This window comes from Callithrix jacchus, chromosome 9 (assembly GCF_049354715.1).
Source record: "Callithrix jacchus isolate 240 chromosome 9, calJac240_pri, whole genome shotgun sequence".
Classification (NCBI taxonomy): Eukaryota; Metazoa; Chordata; class Mammalia; order Primates; family Cebidae; genus Callithrix; species Callithrix jacchus.
The window spans coordinates 46,181,237-46,200,384 of NC_133510.1; the positions used below are offsets into that span (position 1 = coordinate 46,181,237).

Below are 19,148 nucleotides of genomic sequence, written 5' to 3' on the forward strand. Positions count from 1 at the left end.
GAACCTGAAGTTCGGAGGAAAGTCAGACACAGCTGTCACGAACATGATCCTATGCAGGATATGTTCTGAACTTCTGGAGTCAAGCAGCACACAGTCTGTGGGCCTACAGAGCATCACTAGCTTATATTTGGGGACCATTGGTCTAGAGATAGTGTTTAAAGCCACTGGAATGAATGAGACCAGTAGACTCAGTATAATTATTCTTAAATAATGCTTTATTTTCAAAATTCATTTTCAATTCCTTATCAAGAATCTGCTTCAAAATTTATTTTGAGTTATAGTAAAATTTAAATTATCTTTTGGTGAAAACGTATATTTCAGATCAATGAATTTCTTTTGCATAGATCTTCTATTGATGGATAATAAAATTCAAGACATTCTGTTAAACTTGTAAAGTGTTCAGTGCTGACATTTTGCAGATATTATCAAGATCATTTACTTCATTAATAATTGTTGGCATCGGTTTCATATATTCTCTTCCAATACTTTCATGATTTTGTAGCTTTTGATTGGCTTAGTTACGTTTTTACATTTCAATCTTATATCCATCTGGAATTTATTTTAGTGTAAAGTGAGAAGAATGACTCTAAATTTATTTTATTGCAAATCTTAGCCAGCTGTCTCAAAACACACACCATCTAAACCTAGGCTTTTTCCATTCATGCCATATGCTGAATTTTCAAGTGGATCCTATGATCTATTTTTGGAATCTCTATTCTGTTTTTATTGATCCACCTATTAATGATAGGTTATGTTTTTATATCAAATTCAAATTGCACATATACTAAAGAAATTTTTATAAGATCTGTGTATTTGTCAAGTTGCAATGAAAATTATTTGCTAGTATCCTATGAAGTTCTTTTATGTTATAAGCCCGTTCTTTCATACATTGAGCTAAGATAGCATTGAAAAGTTATACTTTAGCTACCTTCTCTGATTCATATTCTTTCAACATTTCAAAGCAAACATCTTTTGGAAAATGTTATTTACTCTAAATCTATTATAAATCTATAAATTTAATATAATTGAAGTAAAACTTCCAGTTTTCAATTTTTGAGACTTGAAAAAATACTATTAAAGCTTATCGAGAAGAAAAAAAATACTTGGAAAACACCCAGTTTTGTAAAAGAATTATGATGAAAGAGGGCTTTTCATTACCAGATATAAAACATGATGAAAATATGAATAAAGTAAGTTCTGACTTCATTGCCAACAAACACAAAGAGGTTATTATTATAATATATAAAACTTATATATAATATTGTCAGCAAATGAGATTTGAAGTTTTTTTGCAGGAGCATGTTCTGATGACACTGTTACAATTACATGAAAACATTCTAGAGTAGTTATCAAGATTACGGAGCTTGTGCTAGAATGTACATTGACTCACTGCATCCTTCATCTGGAAGTCTAACTTCAAAAAAGTCAGTTAAGCTCAAGAGTAGTACAAACTTTTAAAAAATGGAACTATGTAAAGGCAGTGTGTTACATGCAAGATTATACTCTTTCTGATGTAGTAACATAGAAGCTGATAAATGCATGTTGTTGCATACTGAGGTGAAGTGCTGTGTTTATCAAGGGAAAAGTTCTGTTGAGAAAGTCTAAATTCCTAGTGTTCCTGCAAGATAAGAAGCCAGTTTGGACTAAACTCTTTGAAGAATTCTCAACTTTTTGAAGATATGAATCAGACTGACTTGCCTGTTGGTCTGATATCTTTGATATTTTTATTGATCATAATCCTCCCTGTAAGAAATAAATGCAATTTGTTTTTTAAAGATAAATAAATCTGAAGGCCACCTGGCTTTCCCATAGGCACCTCAAATTCAACATTCCACAATCAAATTCATTATCATTCCCCCAAACCAGTCCAGTCCTTTCTCCTTTTCTTTTCTCTTTTTTTTTTTTTTTTGGCTAATTGTTCTCACTCTCCACCTTAATTACCTAAACCCAACACCTGAAAGTCAGCCTTACCCTCTTTCTTGCTTTCCTTTTATATCCAGTCCCTCTTCAAGTTATGTTGCTTTTACTTCCTTATCTTCTCTCCTGTAAGCTCCTTCTAGGGGCCCTGGCTACTTCTGCCTTGGGTAGGTCCTGGTCCTCTCTACACTGGACTTCTAACACTTCGCTAAGCAGCCCATTCATCAGCTGGCTGCCAAAATACTCTTTCCAAATGCAACTTTCTTCACATTAGATTCCTACTGAAGGCCTTTTATGAGCTCTCCTTTACCCGTAGGAGAAATTCTAGTCTGTAGAGTGGTATTCAAAGGTCTCCACAATCTGGGCCCTGCATCTCTCCAGCCTCGATATCTTTACACCCTCCTCGCATGCCTCACTCGAGCTATACCTGACCACTTGGAGTGCTTGGAACCCCGTTTTGCTTCATGCCTTTCACTCATATTAGAATTTGTTCCCATCATTTTGGGGGGAGGATCTATTAATAATTATCTTTCAATATTTAATTCAACAAACCTGGAAGCATCACCTTACCTGACTTCAAACTATATTACAGGGCTCCAGTAACCAAAACAGCATGGCACTGGTACAGAAACAGGTACATAGACCAATGGAACACATAAGAGAGACCAGAAATAAGACCACACACCTATAAACATCTCATATTCAACAAGGTTGACAAAAACAAACAATGGGGAAAAGACTCCCTATTCAATAAAAGTGGTTCTGGGATAACTGGCTAGCCATATGCAGAAGATTGAACCTGGACCCCTTTCTTATACTGTTTATAAAAATCAACTCAATATGGATTAAAGACTTAAATGTAGCCAGGTGTGGTGGCTAATGCCTGTAATCCCAGCACTTTGGGAGGCCAAGGCAGGTTGATCACCTGAGGTCAGGAGTTGGAGACCAGTCTGGCCAAGACCATGAAAACCCATCTTTACTAAAAATACAAAAGATTAGCTGGGTGTGGTGGTGCATGCCTATAATCCCAGATACTTGGGAAGCTGAAGCAGGAGAATCATTTGAGCCCAGGAGGTGGAGGCTGCAGTGAGCAGAGATTGCACCATTGCACTCCAGCCTGGCCAACAAAGCAAGACAAAAAAAAAAAAAAGATTTAAATGTAAAACTTAACACTGTAAAGACCCTGGAAGACAACCCAGGCAATACAATCCTGGACATAGGATGTGCCAAGATTTCATGAAAAATACACCAAATAAAATTGTAACAAAAGCAAAAACTGACAAGTGGGATCTAATTAAACTTAAGAGCTTCTGCACAGCAAAAGGAACTATGAACAGAGTAAACAGCCTGAAGAATGGTAGAAAATACTTGCAAACTATGCATCTGACAAAGGTCTAATATCCAGCATCTATAAGGAACTTATAGTTTACAAGAGAAAAACAACCCCATTAAAAAGTGGGCAAAGGACATGAATAGACACTTCAAAAGAAGATACATATGCGGCCAAGAAGCATATGAAAAGAAGCTTAATATCACTGATCATTAGAGAAATGTAAATCAGAACCACAATGAGATACCATATCATGCCAGTCAGAATGACTATTACTAAAAAGTCAAAAAATAACATGCTGGTGAGGTTGCAGAGAGAAGGGAACACTTACATGCTGTTGGTGGGAGTGTAGATAGTTCAACCATTGTGGAAAGCAGTATGGTGATTCCTTAAAGACCTAAAAGCAGAACTACTCTTCCACCCAGCAATCCCATTACTGGGTATATACGCAGAGGAATATAAATCATTCTACCATAAAGATACATGCATGTGAATATTCATTGTAGCACTGTTCACAATAGCAAAGACATGGAATCAACCTAAACGCCAATCAGTGACAGATTGGATAAAGAAAGTGTACATATACTCCATGGAATACTATGCAGCCACGAGAAAGTATGAGATCATGTCTTTTGCAGGAACATGGATGGAGCTGGAGGCTATTATCCTTAGCAAACTAATGCAGGAACAGAAAACCAAATACCACAAGTTCTAACTTATTAAGTGGGAGCTAAATGATGAGACCTCATGAACACAAGAGAATAACAGACACTGGGTCTACTTCAGAGTGGAGGGTAGGAGGAGAGCAAGGCACAGAATAACTATTGGGTACAAGGCTTAATACCTAGATGATGAATTAATCTGTACAACAAACCCCTGTGACATGAGTTTGCCTATACAACAAGCCTTCACATGTATCCCCGAACCAAAATAAAAGTTTTTAAAAAATTTAGTTCAAACTTATCATCTTTAGGTAAGAGAGGTGTTGCCTGTTTCACCCACCCATTTTCCCACACAATTAACTCTTCTTTGTTGTACTCCTATTGTGGATCCCTTACTTTCTACAACACTCACAAAAATACACCCATTTGTTTACTTGCTTTCCTAATAGACTGGAAGTTCCTTAAGTCAGGGACTTGTCTTTTATTGCCAGTGTCTAGCAATGACACTACAATTTAGGAGCTCTATGAAATTATTTTTGAAGTAATAAGGGAGAAGGTTCAGAGGCATGATGGAAAGGGTTTGCAGAGAATGCAATAGTGTTAAAACTGGTCAAGAGGAAGACACATAGGGCACTATGGTGATGAAAGATGGGAAAGGCTAGTTTACTAAGGGGGACTTGTCTGCGTATGATGGTTGAGAGAGGGGATTAACTAGCTTTAAATTTCTGACTAGAGCTCTGCTATAAGGTTATTCTGTTGTTGCAGAAGTACAGGTACTATCTGCAGTCAAATGAAGTTTGCTAGATATCATTCATTTTGCAAGTATTAGCACGCGCACACACCCACACACACACACACACACACACACCCATGTTTTAAAATATACTTTAAGTTCTGGGGTACGTGTGCAGAATGTGCAGATTGGTTACATGGGTGGTTTACTGCATCTATCACCCCATCATCTACATTAGGTATTTCTCCTAATGCTATCCCTCTCCTATATCCCCACCCCCTGCTATCTCTTCCCTAGCTCCCCACCCGCTGACAGGCCCCGGTGTTTGATGTTCTCCTTCTTGCCTCCATGTGTTCTCATTGTTGAACACCCACTTATGATTGAGAACATGTGGTGTTTGGTTTTCTGTTCTTGTGTCTGTTTGCTGAGAATGATGGTTTCCAGCTTTATCCATGTCCCTACAAAGGACATGAACTCATCATTTTCTATGGCTGCATAGTATTCCATGGCATATATATGCCACATTTTCTTTATCCAGTCTATCATTGATGGGCATTTGGGTTGGTTCCAAGTCTTTGCTATTGTGAACAGTGCTACAATAAACATACATGTGCATGTGTCTTTATAAGAGAATGATTTATAATCTTCTGGGTATATATCTAGTAATGGGATTGCCAGGTCAAATGGTATTTCTAGTTCTAGATCCTTGAGGAATCGCTACACTGTCTTCCACAATGGTTGAACTAATTTACACTCCCAACCACAGTGTAAAAGCATTCCTGTTTCTCCACATCCTCTCCAGCGTCTGTTGTCTCCTGATTTTTTAATGATCACCATTCTAACTGGCGTGAGATGGTATCTCAATATGGTTTTGATTTGCATTTCTCTACTGACCAGTGATGATGAACTTTTTTTCATATGTTTTTTGGCTGCATAAATGTCTTCTTTTGAGAAGTGTCTATTCATATCCTTCACCCACTTTTTGACGGGGTTGCTTTATTCTTGTAAATGTGTTTAAGTTCTTCATAGATTCTGGATATTAGCTCTTGGTCAGATGGGTAGATTGCAAAAATTTTTTCCCATTCTGTTGGTTGCTGGTTCACTCTAATGAATAATTTATTTCGCTGTGCAGAAGCTCTTTAATTTAATTAGATCCCATTTGTCTATTTTGGCTTTTGTTGCCATTGCTTTAGGTGTTTTAGTCATGAAGTCCTTGCCTGTGCCTATATCCTGAATGGTATTGCCTAGGTTTTCTTCTAGGGTTTTTATACTGTTAGGTCTTATGTTTAAATCTTTAATCCATATGGAGTTACTTTTTGTATAAGGTGTAAGGAAGGGATCCAGTTTCAGCTTTCTGCATATGGCTAGCCAGTTTTCCCAACACCATTTATTTTTTTTTTTTTTTTAACAATTTATAAAATAGTTTATTAAACAACACTTACTTCCATTCCTTTGGCATTGTTGATTCTTTTTTTTTTTTTTTTTTAATTTTTTATTGGATTATAGGTTTTGGGGTACATGAGCAGAGCATGCGAGACAGTTGCGTAGGTACACACATGGCAGTGTGCTTTGCTTTTCTTCTCCCCTTCAACACCATTTATTAAATAGGAAATCCTTTCCCCATTGCTTGTTTTTGTCAGGTTTGTCAAAGATCAGATGGTTATAGAAGTGTGCCATTACTTCTGAGGCCTCTGTTCTGTTCCATTTGTCTATATATCTGTTTTGGTACCAGTGTCATGTGTTTTGATTACTGTTGCCTTGTAGTAAAGTTTGAAGTCAGGTAGCGTGATGCCTCTAGCTTGGGTTGGTTTTTTTTTTTTTTTTTTCTTTTTTGGCTTAGGATTATCTTGGCTATGCAGGCTCTCTTTTGGTTCCATATGAAATTTTAAGGTGGTTTTTTTCCAATTCTGTGAAAAAGTTAATGGTAGCTTGATGGGAATAGCATTGAATTTATAAATTACTTTGGGCAGTGTGGCCATTTTCTTGATATTGATTTTTCCTGACCATGAGCATGGAATGCTTTTCCATCTGTTTGTGTTCTATCTTATTTCCTTGAGCAGTGATTTTTTGTTCTCCTTGAAGAGGTCATTCATATCCCTTGTTGTATTCCTATTTTATTGTCTTTGTAGCAGTTATAAATGGGAGTTTGCTCATGATTTGGCTGCTTGTGTGTTATTGGTGTATAGGAATGCTTGTGATTTCTGCACATTGATTTTGTATTCTGAGACTTTGCTGAAGTTGCTTATTAGCTTAAGGAGACTTTGGGCTGAGACGATGGGGTCTTCTAAATATACAGTCATGTCATCTGCAAATAGAGACAATTTGACTTCCTCCTTTCCTCATTGAATATGCTTTATGTCGTTTTTTTGCCTGATTGTCCTGGCAAGAACTTTCAATATTATGTCGAATAGGAGTGGTGAGAGGGCATCCTTGTCTTGGGCCGGTTTTCAAAGGGAATGCTTCTAGTTTTTGCCCATTTAGTATGATGTTGGCTGTAGGTTTGTCATAAATAGCTCTTATTATTTTGAGGTATGTTCCATCAATACCTAGTTTATTGAGAGTTTTTAGCATAGAGGGCTGTTTAATTTTGTCAAAGGCCTTCTCTACATCTCTTGAGATAATCAGGTGGTTTTTGTCTTTGGTTCTGTTTATGTGATGGATCATATTTATTGATTTGTGTGTGTTGAACCAGCCTTGAATCCCAGGGATGAAGCCAATTGGATTGTGATGGATAAGCTTTTTGATGTGCTGTTGGATTTGATTTGCCAGTATTTGATTGAGGATTTTTGTGTCAATGGATGTTGGCCTGAAATTTTCTTTTTTAGTTGTGTCTCTGCCAGGTTTGGTATCAGGTTGATGTTGGTCTCATAAAATGAGTTAGGGAAGATTTCCTCTTTTTCCATTGTTTGGAATAGTTTCAGAAGGAATGGTACCAGCTCCTCTTTGTATGTCTGGTAGAATTTGGCTACGAACCCGTCTGGTCCTGGACTTTTTTTGGTTTGTAGGCTATTAATTGCTGCCTCAATTTCAAACCTTGTTATTGGTCTATTCAGGGATTCAACTTCTTCCTAGTTTAGTCTTGGGAGGGTGTAAGTGTCCAGGAATTTATCCATTTCTTCTAGATTTACTGGTTTATTTGCATAGAGGTGTTTATAGAATTCTCTGATGGTAGTTTGTATTTTTGTGGAATCGATGGTGATATCCCCTTTATCATTTTTTGTTGCATCTATTTGATTCTTCTCCTTTTTCTTCTTTATTAGTCTGGCTAGTGGTCTGTTTTGTTGATCTTTTCAAAAAACCAGCTCCTGGATTAATTGAATTTTTGAAGGGTTTTTCGTGTCTCTATCATCTGTAGTTTTGCTCTGATCTTAGTTATTTCTTGTCTTTTGCTACGCACCTTTGCTAGCTTTTGAATTTGTTTGATCTTGCTCTTCTAGTTCTTTTAATCATGACATTAGGGTGTCGATTTTAGATCTTTCCTCGTTTCTCTTGTGGGCATTTGGTGCTATAAATTTCCCTCTAGACACTGCTTTAAATGTGTCCCAAAGATTCTGGTACACTGTGTCTTTGTTCTCATTGGTTTTAAAGAACTTCTTTATTTCTGCCTTCATTTAGTTATTTATGCAGTAGTCATTCAGGAGTAGGTTGTTCAGTTTCCATGCAGTTGTGCAGTTTTGAGTGAGTGTCTTAATCCTGAGTTCTAATTTGATTGCCCTGTGGTCTTGAGAGACTGTTTGTTATAATTTTCATTCTTTTGCATTTGCTGAGGAGTGTTTTACTTCCAATTATGTGGTCAATTTTAGAATAAGTGTGATGTGGTACTGAGAAGAATATATATTCTGTGGATTTGGCGTGGAGAGTTCTGTAGATGTCTATTAGATCTGCTTGGTCCAGATCTGAGTTCAAGTCCTGGATATCCTTGTTAATTTTCTGTCTCATTGATGTGTCTAATATTGAAAGTGGGGTGTTAAAATCTCCCCCTATTATTGTGTGGGAGTTTAAGTCTCTTTGTAGATCATTAAGAACTTGCTTTATGTGTCTGGGTGCTCTTGTATTGGGTGCATATATATTTAGGATCATTAGTTCTTCTTGTTGCATTGATCCCTTTACCATTATGTAATGCCCTTCTTTGTCTCTTTTGATTTTTGTTGGTTTAAATTCTGTTTTATCAGAGCCTAGGATTGTAACCCTGGCTTTTTTCTGCTCTCCATTTGCTTGGTAAATCTTCCTCCATCCCTTCATTTTGAGCCTATGTGTATCTTTGCATGTGAGATGAGTCTGCTCAGTACAGCACACTGATGGGTCTTGACTCTATCCAATTTGCCAGTCTGTGTCTTTTAATTGGGACATTTAGCCCATTTACATTTAAGGTTAATATTGTTATGTGTGAATGTGATCCTGCCATTTTGATGCTAACTGGTTGTTTTGCTCATTAGTTGATGCAGTTTCTTCATAGTGTCGATGGTCTTTACAATTTGGTATGTTTTTTCAGTGCCTGGTACTGGTTGTTCCTTTCCATGTTTAGTGCTTCCTTCAGGAGCTCTTGTAAGGCAGGCCTAGTGGTGACAAAATACCTCCGCACTTGTTCGTCTGTAAAGGGTTTTTATTTCTCCTTCCCTTATGAAGCTTAGTTTGGCTGGATATGAAATTCTGGGTTGAAAATTCTTTTCTTTAAGGATGTGGAATATTGGCCCCCACTCTCTTATGGCTTATAGGGTTTCTGCAGAGAGATCTGCTGTTAGTCTGATGGGCTTCCCTTTGTGGATAACTCGACCTTTCTCTCTGGCTGCCCTTAGCATTTTTTGTTTCATTTCAACACTGGTAAATCTGACGATTATGTGTTTTGGGGTTGCTCTTCTTGAGGAGTATCTTTGTGGTGTTCTCTGTATTTCCTGAATTTGAATGTTGGCCTGCCTTGCTCAGTTGGGGAAGTTCTCCTGGATAATATCCTGAAGAGTGTTTTCCAACTTGGTTTCATTCTCCCCATCACTTTCAGGTACACTGATCAAACGTAGATTTGGTCTTTTCACATAATTCCATATTTCTTGGAGGCTTTGCTCATATCTTTTCACTCTTTTTCTATATTCTTGTCTTCTTGCTTCATTTCATTGAGTTGATCTTCAATCTCTGATTTCCTTTCTTTCACTTGATTGAGTCAGCTATTGAAACTTGTGTGTATTTCATGAAGTTCTCATGCTATGTTTTTCAGCTCCATCAGGTCATTTATGTTCTTCTCTATGCTGGTTATTCTAGTTAGCATAACTTTTTTTCAAGGTTCTTAGCTTCCTTACATTGGGTTAGAACATGCTACTTTACCTCAGAGAATTTTATTACCCACCTTTTGAAGCCTCCTTCTATCAATTTGTCAAACTAATACTTGATCGAGTTTTATTTCCTGGCTGGTGAGGAGTTGTCATCCCTTGGAGGATAAGAAGCGTTCTGGTTTTTGGAGTTTTCAGCCTTTTTGCACTGGTTTCTTCCCATCTTCTTGGGTTTATCTACCTTTGGTCTTTGAAGTTGTGACATTTGGATTGGGTCTCTGAGTGGACGTTCTTTCTGTTGATGTTGAAACTATTTCTGTTTGTTAGTTTTCTTTCTAACAGTCAGGCCTGTCAGCTGCAAGTCTGCTGGAGTTTGCTGGAGGTCCACTCCAGACCCAGCTTGCTTGGGAATAACCACCAGGGGCTGCAGAACAGCAAAGATTATTGACTGTTTCTTCCTCTGGTAGCTTCTTCCCAGAAGGGCACCTGCCAGATGCCAGCCCAACCTCTCCTGTATGAGGTGTCTGTCAGCCCCTGCTAGGAAGTGTTTCCCAGTCAGGATACATGGGAGTCAGGGAGCCACTTGAGGAGTCTGTCTACCCCTTATCAGAGCTCGAATGCTGTGCTGGGAGATCTGCTGCTCCCTTCAGAGCTCCTAGGCAGGCATGTTTAAGTCTGCTAAAGCTGTATCCACAACCGCCCCCTTTTCCAGGTGCTCTGTCCCAGGAAGGTGGGAGATTTATTTGTAAGTCCCTGATGGTCTGCTGCCTTTTTTCAGAGATGCCCTGCCCAGCGAGAAGGGTGTCTGGTGACACAGTCTGCCTACAGAGGCCTTGATGAGCTGCTGTGGACTCCGCCCAGTTCCTGTGTAAACTTGCTACTTTGTTTATACAGGCAAGGTTAAAATTGCCTACCTGAGCCTCAGCAATGGTGGACACTTCTCCTCCCACCAAGCTTGAATGTCCCAGATTGAGTTCAGACTCCTGTGCTGGTTGTGAGAATTTCAAGCCAGTGGATCTTGTGTTGGGAACTGCCAACACAAGATCATTGTGTTGGGAACTGCCAAGCCAGACCACTTGGCTCCCTGGCTTCAGTCCCCTTTTTCAGGGAAGTGAGTGGTTCTGTCTCACTGGCATTCCAGGTACCACTGGGGTAGGGAAAAAAACTGCTGCAGTTAGCTTGGTGCCTTCCCAAAGAGCCACCCAGTTTTGTGCTGGAAACCCAGGACACTGGTGTTAGAGGCACTGGAAGGAATCTCTTGGTCTTCAGGTTGTGAAGACCATGGGAAAAGTGCAGCATCTGAGCCAGAGTGCTGGGAACAGTCTCTAATGTCTTCCTTTAGCTAGAAGGGGGAATTCCCTGGCTCCTTATGCTTCCTGGGTTAGGTGATGCCCCACCCTGCTTTGGCTTGCCCTCCTTGGCCTGCACCCACTGTCTTACCAGTCCCAGTGAGGTAAACCAGGTATCTCAGTTGGAAATGCGGAGATTGCCCGCCTTCTGTGTCACTCTCACTGGGAGCTGTGCACTTGAGCTGTTCTTATTTGGCCATCTTGCCAGTCTTACCCCCAATTTTTATACTAGCAATACTGCATTTATCTAGTTCTTCACATTCTTTTGCTTCTGTTATCTTATTTTACCCTTAAAACAGTTATCTCCCTCAGCTTCAGGTTCCTTACTTCTTCAGATTGTTTGCAAAATGTCTTATTTGTCTGGTACATGGTTAAATACTAAATATGTTACTGTACATCAAGAATTTGAGGCTCAGATAGTTAAATGATTGGCTCAAGGTCATATCGCTCAGAAAGGTAAGTTAGTGGCAGATTTAGACATAAAGTCTAGATTCTTTTTGCTGCACTAGAGTACAGTGAGGTACTATCTTCTACATTACTTGATGTGCAACATCTTTAATTTCCTTGAGAGAATTACCCAAAAGCAGGCTTTGGGATGACTCTATCAGAGCTGATTATCAAATTTAAGCAAAATCTACCTCCTGGATAGAACCAAAATGCAAATATAAATAATATTTTTTATAGCTTGCATTGCTTTCTAATCTCTATTTTTTACACTTGAGACTTTTCAGCAGAGAATCTGAATGGGTAGCCTCTTGCCCTTGTGAAGTTTTGTGGAGATGCGCCCTTATTTTAATTGCTTTTTAAAGTATTGCTTTTGAGGTCAGTTTGGGGTTTTGGACCCTGGAATTAAGGTACCAGGCCTCTGAAGTTAGAACTGGAATGGAAAGATGATGGCTGTGCTTATGTAGACACTGACAATCACACCCATGTGTCTGTGGTTTTTTTTTAGAGTTCTGCTGAGGAAGAATCTGAAGCCATAAAATGTGAGCTAGAGATGAAAGTATTAAGTGAAACCATTTTAGCAGGTATTCTAAATTATATTTTAAGAATTTAACTTTATTGAGCTTTTCTTCTTACAAAAGAAATACAGGATCATTGTTAAGAAAATTCAGACATTGCAAAAGTATATTTAAAGTGAAAATTCTTCATAACCCTTTTCTGAGATAACAGGGTTACCAGATTTTTTTGTTCAATCTATCCTTCTCTTAATTTCTAATAAAACCATGGGATTATATTATACAAATGTTTCTATTGAGAATTACTTTTTTTCCCCACCTAACAGTATCTTACATACATAGAACACAATATATATTTCATATAAATGAATATTATTCTAAGAATTCATTAGTAACCTCACTTTTTAAAGTAGTTGTATAATTCCATCCAGTAATAGAACATTATTTAAATCCTTATTCACAGACAGTAAGGTTTTTTTCTAATTTTTTATTATTACAATGTTGTAATAAACTTTCACAAGTATACATCCACAACTGAAAAATCTCTCAACACTTCTGGGTATTTACAAGTGTTGGCATTTAGTCTTGTCCTGGCAAATAGCTGTTGGATATAGTTTAGAAATGTCCAGGGCTTTTCTCCTTCACTTTTTCTTTCTTCTTCCTCTTTTTTTTTTAAATCGAGTTGAGGTCTTGCTCTGTTGCTCAGGCTGGAAAGTAGTGGTGCAGATTATGACTCACTGTAGCCTCAACAGTCCAGGCTCCAAAATTCTCCTACCTCAGCCTCCTGAGTAGCTGGGACCATAGGTATTCACCACCAGCCTGGCTAATTTTTAAATTTTTTGCAGAGATGGAGTCTTGCTATGTTGGCCAGGCTAGTCTTAAACTCCTAGGCTCAAGCAATTCACCCACCTCAGCCTTCCAAAGTACTGGAATTGCAGGCATGAACCACCACCCCAGCCTGTTTTCATTTTAATAATAACACTTGCTTATTGTATGCATGGGTTAGTAGATGAAATAAAAATGAAGTCCTCCCCTACACTCCACCAGAACACATGCCTTATTTCCACTTCCAAGGTCAGCTCTATGAATCATTTGAGTTAACCACTTTTTGATAAGTTTTAGTTGCTACATGAATAGACACTTCCTTTACCAGTATTAAAATTTTAAAATTTCTTTCCTAAGAACATACAAAACTGTTGTAATCTATTTGGAAACTGTTCATCTGATTAATTTTAGCACAGTTGTTGCTGGTAGAGAATTCGTCTGAAAAGCCGGAATTCTTTGAAGACAACACGGTGGATTTATGCCAGTTCACAACTCTGGGTGGAATATACCACTTGGATATTTTAGAGCTTCCTTCACAGTGTAAACGAGTGAAGGGATGGATGATTGTGGAAGTAGGTTCATTCTTGAATCAAAACTTATAAGTAAAATAATTGCTCACACTTTTACCTTATTTCATATTATCTAGCATCTAATGAGCTTTACCCTACTAAACAAGCAAAAAGGAAAAAACGTAATTTTAAATTGTCTTAAATGTATTGGTATTGAAAATTTGAATCAGATACTAAAATAATCTAAAATAATATGAAGTTTATACTAAAATTTATATATATTAACTTTATTGTAAAGTTACATCATTATGTTTTCTTAGTGCCAGTTTAGCCTTAATATTAATAGTCTTGATAGATCAGAGGTTGGCAAACATTTTCTGTAACAAGCCCGATGGTAAATATTTTCAGCTTCGAGATCCCTACCAGCTCTGTTGAAGTCACTCAACTCTGCCATTGCATCACTAAAACTGCTGTGTGTAAACGAATGGGCACAGCTACGTTCCAATAAAACTTTATTTACAAAAATCAGTGGTGGGTGGGATTTCCCAGGGACCATAGCTTGTGGACTCTAGTCTGAATCAGTGGTTGTCAATATGTGTTCCCTCAAGCAGAGGCATCAGCATCCTCTGGCATCATCTGGGAATTTGCTAGAAATGCAAATTAATGAGCCCCACCTCAAACTTACTAAATGAGAAACCCGGAGGTAAGGCTTAACAATCTGTGTTTTGGGAAAACACACCCTAAAGTTTGAAAATCACTAGTCTAAATCCTTAATATACAAAATGGGGTCCTAAATCAATAGCATTGTACCAGCAACATTAGTGTCATCTGGGAACATGCAAGAAATGCATAATTTTGGGCTGCACCTTAGAGCTACTGAATCTGCAGTTGAACAAGATCCCCAGGTGATTCATATGCACACTGAAGTTTGAAAATCACCAGTCCACATGATGCCAATGCTGCTGATGCATGGACCACACTTTGAGTGGTGAAGTTACTGATGATAACAGTTGTTAGATCATCTTTCAGGGAGTTTCTCGCCGCTATTTATAAGTAGTAACACTTGTACTGTTACTGACTTGCTTTATTTTTAACCTAACCTCATGGTGGCTTGTTTCCTGTAAAATGCTACCACATATATCCAGTTAAGTTGTTATAGGCTGCTCCTTCCTTCCTCTCTTTCTCTCTCCCACCCTTCCTGTCTGTCTCTTTTCTTCTCACCCTCACTGTCTCCCCTAACACAACATGTACACAGATTACTGAGTACTTGTCATCGCAATCAAATCCATTAAGGACCTTGGTTCATTCTTGTATTTGAGAAGTGTTTTCCAACCTTTATTCCCCCCTGTTATCGCCCTCATCACCTCCCACTCCAGTAAAATTTTCATATACTCTTTATCCATTGGAAACTCCCAGCCTGAGTTGGGGTTTTCAAGAATCCATCTAAAGATCTGTTCTTGACATTTGCCACAGTGTCCTAAGATCACTTCCTACTGTCCTCTTGAACCTAAAGAATCCTCCTTCACAGCCATTTTTCTCTCCTGCAACAGAGAGGCTTTTCTCGTTTTCAAGGCTTTTTCAGTAACTTTTCCTCTAGAATCTTTCCCTATCCAATTTTTCCCTGTATTTTCTAATATTTTTAAATTTTCCTTTCTTCCCTAGATACTTCTCTGCTGCATTCAGATAATGCACAAATCTTTCTTATCCCAGAAAAATCTGCTGTCTGCTTAATTCACTTTTATCTGTTCATTTCCATACTTCTCAGTAGGTGGTCTATGTTTCTTTCTTTTCCTACACACCCTTAGCATGGTATTAGAGCATTTGATTTAGGGTCCCATAGACCAGTTTTTGAGTTCTGGTGCCCCTTTGAAGTCATTTTGCAATCTTTCTCAAGTTACTTGATTTTTCCAAGTCTTGGTTATCATCTCTGTTAAATATAGGTATTTAGGATTGCTTGGAGGAATAAAATGATAAGGAAGCCCCAGCACACGATCTGGCCCATAGGAAATTCTGTACATTCATATTTAGTAACTTTTTTCCTCAATCATTTATCTTTTAAATTTTGTTGTGACATTTTGTTAATCTGTATATAAATGGGATCAAACTGCAGTGCTTATTAAAAATAACTATATAGCTTATTCAGTACTATTTACATTTTTCACTGTTACCAGTCAACTAACTTGATGTTGTTTCGGTCATTTTTAAAAGATACTCAAAGAGGGATTACAGAAATACACATATCCTCCGGAAACTACAGAAGACTTGGAGACAGAAAATGCTTTCCCACCTATAGAGGTCACACTTGAGGTTCATGAGAATGTAATCTTTTTTGAGGATCCTATGGTTGCCAGGTGGGATGCTGAAGGTACAGCTTTTATAATTATGTAATCAAAAAATGGGTAATAAAACCCTTAAATTGAAACAGAAAGTGTAGTGTAGTAACTGAGCTTCTTATCTTATATATTTCTCTGTCAATTCTAGGGTCTCATTTTGTTTGTTCTTGATGGAAATGAAGAGCAATTGGAGTTTAAAATTAGCTGAGTGTTATAACTATTCCTAAAGTATTTGCCAGTGTCTATGAACTATTACTTTATGACTGTATCATTATGTTTATTAAAAATGAGCGAAAGTCTGGCCACGCTCGCGCCTGTAAATCCCAGCACTCTGGGAGGCTGAGGTGGGTAGATCACCTGAGCTCAGGACTTCAAGATCAGCCTGGGCAACATGGTGAAACCCTGTCTCTCTACTAAAAAATTGTAAAAATTAGCTGGGCATGGTGGTGCCTGCCTATAATCGCAGCTGCTTAGAAATCTGAGGCATAAGAATTGCTTGAACCTGGGAGGCGGAGGTTGCCATGAACTGACATGGTGCCACTGCACTCCATCCTGAGTGACAGAGTGAGACTCTGTCTATCTCAAACAAACAAAAAAACCAGGCCAGGTACGATGGCTTATGCCTGCAATCCTAGCACTTTGGGAGGCCGAGGCTGGTGGATCACCTGAGGTCAGGAGTTAGCCTGGCTAACATGGTAAAACTTCATCTCTACAAAAAATAGAAAACTAGCGAGGTGCGGTGGTACACACCTGTAATCCCTGCTACTCCGCAGGCTGAGGCTGATCCCGGGAGGCAGAGGTTGCAGTGAGCCAAGATGGCACCACTGCACTCTACCCTGGGCCACACAGCAAGACTCTGTCTCAAAACAAAACAAAACAGACAAAAATTAGTGAAAATTTCAAAATAAGGCCGGGCTCTGTGGCTCACGCCTGTGATCCCAGCACTTTGGGGGGCCTCAGGCAAGTGAACACCTGAGGTCAGGAGTTCGAGACCAGCCTGGCTAACATAGCAAAACCCCGTCTCTACTAAAAAAAATTAATGGGGTGTAGTGGCACATGCCTGTCGTCCCAGCTACTTGGGTGGCTGAGGCAGGAGAATTGCTTGAATCCAGGAGGTGGAGGTTGCAGTGAGCTGAGATTGTACCACTGCACTACAACAACAGGGCGAGACTCTCTCCGTCTCAAAAAAAAAAGAGGAAAACAAAAAGGAGAAAATATCAAAATAGTTTAGCAATCAAAAACAGATAAAAAGTCTACTCTTTTGAAATAACCAAATATTTGGATGACTTGGATGATTAATATTTGGATGATTAATATTTGATTATTTCAATGTTAATCATTTATAAGTTGCACACACAAGTATTGAGGATGAGAAATGGGCAAATGGGAAACCTGAGAAAGAGGAAAACTAGCCACTGTATACCTTTTTATAACATTTTATTTTTGAGCCATGGGACATTACTGGTTATTCAAAAATTAAATATTAATAAAATTTAAAGTATCTACAGTGATATAAGCTAATGATTTGTTAATCATTAACAAATACCTCCTTTGGAGTAGGCTTGCTGAATTTTGAAAGATCTTGGTCTTGTGAGTTAATGTATGCAGTTTTAAGGATCCTAGAAGAAAAGAGTAATGCCTTTGCTTTTAAGGTTGTTTTATATCCATCTATTGGTGAAGTGGATTTATATACTTGGTGATACCTGAGAACAGATAAGATCACTAAGGCACAGAGCTCTTACATAATCTACTTATTTAGTTATGGAAAATTTATGAACAGAGAATTTAGGAATTTATACCAAGAAGTTTAAAATTTGGTATTTTAAATGTTTTAATGAATGCCCCAGTGCTCTACATTTTTGTTTGTATAGACAGGCTTACAAGAGGTATTATTTATACTCTAGAAATAGTCTGTGTATTAAGAACAGTAGGCCAGTCACAATGGCTCGTGCCTGTAATCCTAGCACTTTGGGAGGCTGAGGTGGGTAGATTACTTGAGCTCAGGAGTTCAAAACCAGCCTCGGCAACATAGAGAAACCCCATCTCCACAAAAAATACAAAAATTAGTCAGGTGTGGTGGCATATGCCTGCAGTCCCAGCTACCCCAGAGGCTGAGGTGAGAGCATCACTTGAGCCCAGGAGGTTGAGGTTGCAGTGAGCTGTGATCTTGTCCCAGCACTCCAGTGCAGGTGACAGAGTGAGACCCTGTCTCTAAAAATAAAAAATAAGTTAAAAAACCCAGTAAATTCTAACATATTAAACTATAAGATACATCAAAATGAATAATTATATCATTTTTGATATTGTTTCAGAGGTGTCACTTTAATGGCAATATTCCTAAATATTTGTCACATTAAAAATCATTCACATGACCAGGCGTGGTAGCTCACATCTGTAATCCCAGCACTTTGGGAGCTGAGGAGGGCAGATCACCTGAGGTCAGGAGTTCAAGACCAACCTGGCCAAAATGGCAAAACCTCATCTCTACTAAAAGCAAATTAGCTGGGTGTGGTGTCACGTGTCTGTAATCTTAGCTACTCCAGAGGCTGAGGCAAGAAAATCGCTTGAACCCAGTGGGCAGAGGTAGCAGTGAGCTGAGATCGCGCCATTGCACTCCAGTCTGGGCGACAAGAGTGAAACTCCATCTGAAAAAAAAAAAAACAAAAAAAAAATTCCCACAAAATTAAAATCAGACAAGGTAAATTATTCCACACAATTCAGGGAAGTAAACTCATGCAAAATTTTACTCTGTAACATCAGTAATTAGATAGCAGTAATTTACCACTCTAGTAATTTTTAAACCATGGGAAATTTTTGTCCAGAAATACAAGAAATTTGGAGAATTTATTTATAGGTAATAACTTTTTACCTTACAAATTAAAATGATTTGTTAATGTAGATATGAAAAGATAAATTAAAAATAAGTTTGTGAATGTAATTTATTTATTATATGAAATTTAAGAGTAAAAACTAGTCCACAGAACACTGCAGCTGAGAACAGGAAAGAGAGCTAAGTAGAAATGGAGAGTGGGTCTGGAAAAAAAATGGTTCGTTTATTTGTCCTGTAAAGATGACCCCCACACCACCCCCCAAATAAAGGAATACAGAGGTAAATGAGGCATAGTTTCTTCCTCTGGGAGTTTCAAAATTGTAGGAGAAGCAGACAGGAAAACACTGTATTGTAATACATCGTAGTGGGGTACTACATAGATGTAAAGGGCTACCTAGATCATGGCAGGGATGGCTCAATCTTTAGCATAAAGGAAGGCA

General features: G+C 38.3%; 1 protein-coding gene across 1 annotated transcript in view; it reads left to right on the plus strand.

The window, feature by feature from the left end:
* The window catches only part of DNAI7 (dynein axonemal intermediate chain 7), an 83,110-nt gene that overhangs the window by 56,568 nt on the left and 7,394 nt on the right, over positions 1-19,148 (plus strand). The window contains 3 exon segments of the mRNA XM_035256047.3: positions 12,205-12,280; positions 13,448-13,608; positions 15,754-15,910. Coding sequence (XP_035111938.3) covers positions 12,205-12,280; positions 13,448-13,608; positions 15,754-15,910 — 394 coding nt within the window.